The sequence below is a fragment of the Amborella trichopoda genome, chromosome 11 (genome assembly GCF_054954075.1).
Source record: "Amborella trichopoda isolate Santa Cruz 75 chromosome 11, AtrichopodaSantaCruz75HAP2 v2.0, whole genome shotgun sequence".
Taxonomy (NCBI): Eukaryota; Viridiplantae; Streptophyta; class Magnoliopsida; order Amborellales; family Amborellaceae; genus Amborella; species Amborella trichopoda.
In genome coordinates this window covers 36,741,050-36,750,046 of record NC_142346.1, presented here as the reverse complement: position 1 = coordinate 36,750,046, position 8,997 = coordinate 36,741,050, and the positions used below count along the sequence as shown (strand labels likewise).

The window sequence follows — 8,997 nt, the reverse complement described above, 5'->3', positions numbered from 1 at the left end:
TAATATAGTTTTTCTCTCTAAAAAATTTGAGATAGTTAATCTTTCGAAATTTTTAGTAGTTTCTCTTTCTAAGATTTGATATAGTTTCATTTTTTAAAAATTTAAGATACTTTCTCTCTCTAAAACTTAAAATTTAAGATGGTTTGTCTCTCTAATTTATGGGAATGCTTTGGCAAAATTAATGGTGTTTAATAAAGTGAGCAGCTCCGGTATGTGAAAATAGTATTATCATCTCTCTCATGCTTCCACAAAGTAGATAACCCAACTTTTTTCTTGATTTTGTGTACCATGTTTTGGCCCTATTTTTTGCTTATAGAAAACATGATTATGTGTCAAAAAAAGCCCTGTTTCTTGCTTACAGAAAATATGATTGAGAAAATATGATTGTGTCTAAAAAAGTTGCCGACCATGTTTTTATGCAAGATACCTCAACCAAAACAATTCAACTCCATATTTTTGTTTCCATTTTTTAAAAATATATAATAATTCCATTTACCTTTTGAACATAGTCGTTACAATTAATCTTGACCATTGAATGTGAAATTAAATGGCAACATCTATTTCATTGACTCAGCTCAAAGTTCAAAAACAATTTACTTTAACTTTGTGACATACCTAACCTATCAGATTTCAAATCCCATAGTTTCAGATTTCAAATCCGATAGTTTTAAGTACTTGTGACCAATCCGATGGTATTAAGTACTTGTGACCTACGAAAGGTAAAATGCTCTCATTGCATACAATCCCGTGTGTTTTTAAAATCACCGTTAATATTATGTTTCAAAATAAATGATCTTTTCCATCCCACCGTTGGCACATAAAAAAAAAAAAAATTACAAAAAACCCCTACAAACAGCTATTCTATCAACTTACCTACTACCTAACCTTTTGTCACTGTCTTCTTTTTTAAAACCCAACTTGCCTAACAAATACCCCCAAAACCAAAAGGTAAGCTTTTTTTTTTTTACGAAGATACCCTTCCCATACTTTAAAAAACTATTTTCAGGTTCAATACAACGTAATTACCGGATCGAATATATATAAAAGGCTGAAACGCCCCTCGATAACAAACATCCCAAGACCGCAATAAACAAACACCGGACTAGCCCCCCTAACCATCGGACTGCCCTTAAAAACGCCGGACCAAGACAGTTCTAGATATGCCGGACTGAGCTCCCAAAGTGCTGAATTGCCACTCAAAACACCAGACCGGGGCAGTTATCGTGACATGAAATGCCGAACTGCCCCTTAAATCGCTGGATTCCACAATGACAAACTGTGGCATAAAAACGTTGGACTAACATGCGCAAGCGCCAGATTGCCCTTCATAACGCCGGACCGGGGCAATTCCAGTGACATGAACACCGCGCTGCCCCACAAAAATGCTAGACTAACCACCCATAATTCCCGACTCGTACACATAATGTCAGACTGGGCAGTGAAGAGAGAGAGAGAGCGAGAGTGAAAAGTAAAAAAAAGTAAGGTAAAAGAAAGGTAATATGGTCTTTAGGTTTGCACTTTTGTTAGGTGTAAAAAAGGGGGTATTTGTTAAGAAATATGTGATTTAAAAAAGATTGGAAGGTTTAGGTGGAGGTAAGTTGATAGAATAGTTGTTTTTGGGGGGGTTTTTGTAATTTCTCTTAAAAAACCCATCACACGTGGCACATAAAGAGTTGAATTTCCTGAAATTGAATAAACGTTACAATGTGGAATAAACCAACTACAAAGACCAGCTCATAATGTTAGATTTGGTCACCCCTATCTTCTGTTTCTTGGCCTTACAGCCGAGTTTGAGCCTCCAAGTGGTGGGAATTGGGAATTTTCGTAGCAAAAGTTGTTTCCATCTGTCTCTCCCTCTCCTTCTGCAGAGTGATTGAATTGCAGCTCACTAGGACGAGATGGTGGAGCTTGAGGCAGCGACTCATTTGGATCATAAGGGCTGATGCCCTCAAGCTCTGGATCAGGTAAAAACTTATACGGGTGCTTCCTGGTATCCATCTTCCTGAAGGTGATGGAAATCCTGTAAAATCAAAGTTATGGGTGGTTAGAATTTGATGCTCAGTACAATGTGCTGAATTTCTCAAATCTATTGAATCTGATGTTTAGGTTTAAAAAATCGAATAGTTGAGTCCAAAATGTCAATTTCTTAACAGTGCTATAACTTTCAGGTGTGTTTTTCTGTTTCTTCATTTTTCCTTTCGCTAAGCATGTTGTTCTGAGTGTGTTTCCTGCTTGTCCCAAGTATGGTTTTTGTTTCTTCATTGATTCTTTTTTTTTAAAGAAAAAAGCATGTTCAGTTGACATGAAAGCATATTTCTGCAAATTCCCGAGGAATTTAAGATAGACAATACACAAGATCAAAACATTTGCATATACATATCCACATTCGTACCTCTCATATAAAGGACACACACAAGTACGTACAACATATATATATAGATATTCAATGGAATCTGGATTGTATGCATAAGATTAACCCAAATAATTGGGAGCATTTTTATAACTCTTAACTTAATATTACAGTTAATCTTTCTCAAAAAGCCTTACCCAAAAAAATTAAAAATAGAAAAACTTATAATGCACACAAAATATATTGATATGCATATAACAGGCACATAAGTCGTACTTGGCAGGTTCATTTACACATCATACGCACCAATAACTACTGCATGGATACATGCAGCACCTGTAATTTAAGTTCACAGTTTCACACAGAATGCATATATATCACGATGAGTTCTTCCTCAACTCGGTGAAAATTGCAACCATTACAGAAACTTCTCAAGTAGCACTAACATAAATTACCTCTTTGCTGGAACACCTGGCACCGAATGTTTTGCCACATCGGCACCATTGCCATTCATGATCAGCACTGACCTGTAGGAGGAACGGAAACAAAATCAGGACTTATTTTGATATGTAACTAAATCATTTCACGAATTATTTCAATAAATATTAACAGAGTGGATTTATAACTATCACCGCATTATTACCAGAAAGCAAAACTATCAATAAATTGCCACATTGGAATAACTTATTTGATATACATAGTGACCATGAATAGCCAAAGCTTACTAGCAAGACAAGTAGCCTTGCTTTATGGGTGACCAAACCCATAACGAAATCTAATGCTACGCTCATATACATGGGAAATCATGGGTTCCACTAGCATGACAAGATGAAGTTCAACGAAGTTGCAATCCTCCTACAAACCATTACATGAATAGACTGCTCAACTACCACCTTGTCTGTGAAGAGAACTGACAAACACAACTGGAAACAAACATAACGGGGATTGGCAGATTACCACAATTCTAACTTTAGAAATCAATAAGGAGAATAAAACCAGTAACACGACCAAGTTTCAAGCACTTGATATAATACTTGCCACCTGAACAACAGTAGGAAATGTGTCAAAATAAGCAGGTATAGAATATGGGATGTAAACATTGTGCACCCTAAAGAGTATTTAGGCTAATCAAAATAATCAGTTACAAAGGCTAACAATTACCTAAGTGTCAAGGACAACTATTTTACATGCCAAAAAGAAAAAAATGCCTGGTAACATCTCATCTCTCCAAAAGACAACTAAGTATTGTTTGTTTATAACCTTAATGAGCACAGCATTCACTGTTGGACTACAGGCCAGGAGACCAACTACAATATGAAACTCTTGATTCTAAGCATTCAAATCAAAAGGAAGAATGACAAGAATATCTATCAAAAGAGAAAGGATAAGATGAAAAGGAGTCCAAGAACACGCCAACACACACTTCTGTTTCCAAAGAAGGCCAAGAAATTTTTTTTGCAAGGAATTTAAACATACCCGACAGGCAAAGGGATTGAAAATGAACCGGCAAATTTTCCAGGTCCCAAGATTCTCAGGTTGGAACCGAAAAGTATGTTGCATTCACTGAGGAATGACACTGTGCAAAAAGGGCGGACAAAGTCATGGTGATCAATATGGGGTGGTATGCAGTCTCCTTCATCGTAGATGTTCACAATACAGCTGTTGGGAACACAAGTTGTAGGAAGGATATGCCATCTGACCATTCTCTTGATCATTGTTTTGAAGAGGGGAGGAATAGGGTCTACTTCCTCATCACGAATAATGCCTGGTGGGTTCCCATTCTTATCCTGTTCAAACAAGATTCATATGAATATGATCTCAAAGTTTCTAATGCTTTGTATTTCTCTTCGTTACTTTTTGAAGAATATTTATTCATAAAAAGCTAAAAAGAGATGTTTCTAATTATGAATCTACATTTACCACAGCATAGTTGTAACAGCAACCAAATTGAATGGTCACACGTCCCTTACCGCGCATCCATTTTCGTGGTTCTGAATATGTTCGTTCTGCACATAAAAAATATAAATGTCTCAATACATACCATCATACAAACCATGAACACTGCATAAAGCCATGAACAATACCAATCAATGCCGTTTGATTGGAAAAATAATTATCAGAAAGCAAACTTTCCACAGTAGTGCATGGATAAGAAAAAACACATACATCAAATTCCAAAACTCAGACTGAGTACCCTAGATGTAGTACCATATGAAAAGTATGGTTCTTTGTTGGCAAAGCTTTTCCATTGGATATTAGGATGAAAGAGATGAATATCATACCAAAATCCAAAACAAAGAAAAATTGAATGGCAATCTTTTAGATACACTTCCAGAGTTAAATGAGATTAATCTAAGTTGTAGAAGTACATGATCTCATTGCCAAATCAACCTCTAGATGAAGAAAAATATGTACATGATGTAGATAGACAAGCAAAATGCCCATCAATAAAAAGCCAAATGCTCATCAATAGCCATATATCATTTGTAACATGAATCATCAATTGCTTACCAGCTTTCCAAAGTCAATCTGCTAAAGCACTGAAGATTTCAAATTACACATGCTGAATGTATAATGTGCCCAGAGGGATTTAGATGGCCTTTTTAATTGGCATACCACTTGTTTTAAAGTGGCAAAAGAACATTGGAAAGGCAGAAAAATGTTGTGCCAGAGCAGTGCTCTTTTTAAACATGGACTTGGCCATAGAAGCAAGCACGGCCCAGGTCCAAGTCAGTGAATCAGGCTAGGCCAATTCAAATCCGGACAAGGCCGGGTCTCCAAAAAAGATAAAAAAACATAGAAACGTTGGAACGTGTGAGACTCGACCAGTTCCCAAGGTTTTCACACAGACACGGCATCCTGCAGGGTCCAAGTGACTCAGCCAAGTCAGATTCGAACTCCACAAGTTTTAAAAATACTGCTCCAGAGCCCCGAGTTATCAGATGCCCCAGGATTACTATGGGAAGATGGCTAGAGAAAAAACAAAAAACAATGAAGTCTTCCACAGGAAAAATCTATGAGAATCAAATGTAATGACAAACTGGGGAGCAGGAAAACAAGGGGAGAGAATAACAAAAGGGCACTCGAGAATCAATAGGTGCCTGGAATATTTCTTCAAAATGGAGGGGGACCCAAACTTAAAAAAAGGCATGAACAAAGAATCATTGGGAATTCAATTCATTTAAGTATTGGTATGACATATTTTAGAAGAACTTCCATTTGTGCCTATCCTTGTTTGTAACCATGTTGTTTCCCATTGAAAAATCAGGACAAGGGGTGACAGAACAATAAACTGAACGGCAAGATGGTTGATATGAACAAAAGGCAATTGGATTCTCGTATACTCCATGTTAGGTACACACAAGAATTAAGAAAAATAATGTACCCTGTAAATATTCTGAATACAGCACAGAAAGCACAACGCTAAGTTTGAAAAATGGGAGTCATACGTTTTCTTTCTTCCACAAAAAGGAGCAATTCATGCTACTCAAACATTCTCAAAAAAATAAAAAAAATAAAAATTCATGCTACTTCCAGAAATGTACACATCAGCATGCTGCAAGTTTAAAAATACATAGTTCAACAAAGCATAAACAATAAAAGCACATACAACATGTCCCTGCAGGAGTACTATACACTTGCTTCCTTAGGCCAAAAAGTTAGAAGGATTTTTGGATCTGAAATTCTGAACCACCTAGGTAGGAATGAACAAATGACTATTTCCAGAAAAAGGGATTCTTGAGTTCTTAAACACCTTGATATGGCCACGATCCATGCTCAACATTAGATCGTCACTTTTTTCAGGGTCATACAGTGTTTTTTCCCTTTTTCATTTTCTGAAAGTTTGTCGTTGTGCTGAAGAGGTTTTATCTCCAAAATATGGGGGCCTAAAAATACTCCTAAATTGGGTTTTACTCAGGAAATGCTCCGCTTGAACATATAATCTTTTAACAAACATGAAAGATATTCTTATAACAAACATGAAAGATACATTCAACTGATTACATATAATCCAGACTCTTTTGTTGGATGGCTGCCACCAATATGCCTTGAGTATATTTATGCTAAATTCATTAATATGTATGCTGTGGGTCAACATTTCAGGAGAACATAAGGCTATGGAAATGGCTGTTCCAACATAAAAAATATTGGAACGGCATGAAACAACACCCAGAACTATACATATCATGAGATACACATCTTACCACTCCAATTCTACCATATCAAACTATGTAAACCAAGGAGAGCTAGTAAAAGTCCTACCTCTAAGTTGATTTTTCCTCCCCATCTCTTGAAGGCTGTGAACATAATCGACAATTCTATTCTGTTCAGCAGCACTGAAAACACGAGTGTGCAGCTCAAGTCCTTGGAGAATGTTAACCATTTTCCCATTGACCCTTTCTACGCATACAAAATCCTTTTTCCTCCCCACTTGCAAAAGACGAATCCTCTCTCTGTCATCTCTCGACAATGAAGTCCTCTTATTCTGAACTTCAGATATGAGCATTTCATCAAGTTCCTCATTCTTGGAACTAGACACCTTGCTTGAGCCTTTATGTGAGTTTTTATAGTTTCCATTTGAGTGGCTATTGGAGTTTCTATCCAATGAAGTCAAACTTGAATCTGTTGTAGACTCCTTGTGATCCTCACAATGTCCATTTGATAATGAATCCATATCCATATTCCCTGTAAAATATAAATAAGAAATCAATTAACTGAAAAACAAATAAACATCAGAAGATGATGAAGAAAGTTGTGAAGGATCATGATCACTATTGTTTGTAAAATAGAAAGAATGATCAATTATCTCCGGAAAAAATAAAAATAAAAATCATGAGATCATGAATAGGCAGCCACAAGAGTGGGATTTACTTTTATAGACTAAATACTGCTCCTACCTGGTCATAATATGAAAGTAAGTATTAAGAGCGATTAAATTTCTTTGTAGATAGGTAAATTGCAAAAAGGTAACATGAATATTCATTTCAAAGAAAAAAAATAAACCTTGGTGTCAAACATGTAACTTTTGCACCGTCTTGTCACATCAAAACCATACAAATTATTTTGACAAGGAAATCTATTGAACATGAAACTTCGTACAAAAACTAGCAGTGCTTTTTAACATGAAACCAACTTATTAATGTACATAGTTCATTACAGTATTCATTACGAGACCCCACTTCTTGTTTTTAATAGTATTACCTTTTGTTTTTTATCCAAGTAGCAATAGAATTGGTGCTATTTCATCATAAGAAAAATGGATTCCAAATGCTAACCCTTTCTGGAACGGATGAACTCAGCAAAGTATTCATCAAACAAGACTAGATCTCAGAACTGATATCTAGATAAAAGCTCCCGTTGAGATCGTATCCATACCGATAAAACTTTCAAATTTTAATTTTAGAAATCTTGAGGCCACAAACTCAAAGTGAAAATCCAAAAGATTGATCTACTAGTGCTTAAAAGAGTCTTAGAATTCAATGTTTTTGTAACAAAAAAGCATCTGTAGCTTGAGATTCGCTTTCAAAACAAACAAGAAAATAAATAAAAGTAAAAACATACACCAGCTTAGACGTAAACTACATCAGTCAGAACAAAACCACCTCCCAAATTATTTCTCAAACAAACAACCAAAAAACCATAATCCAATAACTGAATCTGATAATTGATCCAACAAATAAAAGCACCAAACACTGAAGTAAATACAATTAGGATTTTAAATGCACAAGCAAAACAATTCAGCTTTAAAAAAAGCCGAAGAAAACCCTAACCTATCACTCAAACCAATTCCCAGAGCCAACTGCTGAATACAGCCTAGTAGCCTAAAAACATCAATCTAAGAAAGAAAACCTAATCAAACACTCACCAAGAGCCAACTGCCGAATACGGCCACACAAAATCTCAGTGCAGTCACTACAAAGCCCCTTAGTGAGAAAGGGAATATACTTGGACAAAAATTGGCCCGAGTCTTCAGGCACTAAGCGTTTACCGCTATCATCCGAGAGCACAGCCATTCTAGCGAGAGGGAGAGACTTCTCTGGTTCAGCAAGAGAGAGAGAGCCCTACAAGTAGAAAAGATATAGAGAGGGAGAGTTCTCTGGGTCAGAAAGAGAGCGAGTGCCCTAGAAATGGAAAAGAACGTCGTAACCTTGAGTAATTTGGGAGTTCTATCTTTTAGATATATTCGAGAGGATAAATCTCGGATTGGGTACGCGAATTCCGCGGCACTGAGAAGTAAATCCATCGACCCACTTGTTTTAGTAAAGAAAATAACCTCAAAATATTATGCGGTCAAAATGTCAAAATATTACGCGGTCCCGTGGGGAAGCATTTCCGGATCTACCTAACCGGATATAGACCCAATTAAGATTTGGTCGGACCAAGGTCCGGCTATGATTGGTTTTACCGGTTTACGTGCGCGTTTGTAAAATCGAACTGGAACGGTTAACCGGTCATGAGGTTGGGAGCGGTTCAAACTGGAACCGGACTAACCGGAGCGGTTAACTAGACTAATCGATCAAGTAGATTTTTTTAAAAAAAACTTGGGTCAAAATCCCCAAAAAAAACAGAAAAACTTAGATTAAGTATACACTATCATATTACATACATTTATCTTATAAAAAAAAATTGAAACAACTTTTTATATA

At 36.3% G+C, this 8,997-nt stretch overlaps 1 protein-coding gene across 4 annotated transcripts; it reads right to left on the bottom strand.

Annotated features, from left to right (window-relative positions):
* Positions 1 to 1,659: 1,659 nt before the first annotated feature.
* On the bottom strand, positions 1,660 to 8,400 carry LOC18436767 (RNA demethylase ALKBH9B). 4 transcript variants are annotated; one of them, XR_016044554.1, is made up of 7 exons: positions 8,217 to 8,400; positions 6,614 to 7,036; positions 4,271 to 4,356; positions 3,827 to 4,137; positions 3,308 to 3,391; positions 2,806 to 2,877; positions 1,660 to 2,020 (listed from the first exon to the last, which is right to left on the bottom strand). XR_016044554.1 is itself a non-coding variant. In XM_006846989.4 (6 exons), exons 1-6 carry the CDS (start codon positions 8,362 to 8,364, stop codon positions 1,759 to 1,761), a joined length of 1,302 nt encoding a protein of 433 aa, XP_006847052.1. In that variant the 5' UTR covers positions 8,365 to 8,400; the 3' UTR covers positions 1,660 to 1,758. The 4 variants fall into 4 exon arrangements, 2 of the variants coding, with proteins under 2 accessions (XP_006847052.1, XP_088708192.1); XR_016044555.1 differs by having other exon boundaries at positions 4,321 to 4,356; XM_006846989.4 differs by lacking the exon at positions 3,308 to 3,391.
* Positions 8,401 to 8,997: the final 597 nt, after the last annotated feature.

Coding starts and splice junctions, on each gene's coding strand:
- LOC18436767 (XM_006846989.4), bottom strand. CDS start 8,364: ATGGCTGTGCTCTCGGATGATAGCGGTAAACGCTTAGTGCCTGAAGAC. Junction 4,138..4,270: donor GCTGTTACAACTATGCTGTG/GTAAATGTAGAT, acceptor TTGTTTGAACAG/GATAAGAATGGGAACCCACC. Junction 2,021..2,805: donor CCAGGTGTTCCAGCAAAGAG/GTAATTTATGTT, acceptor TTGATTTTACAG/GATTTCCATCACCTTCAGGA.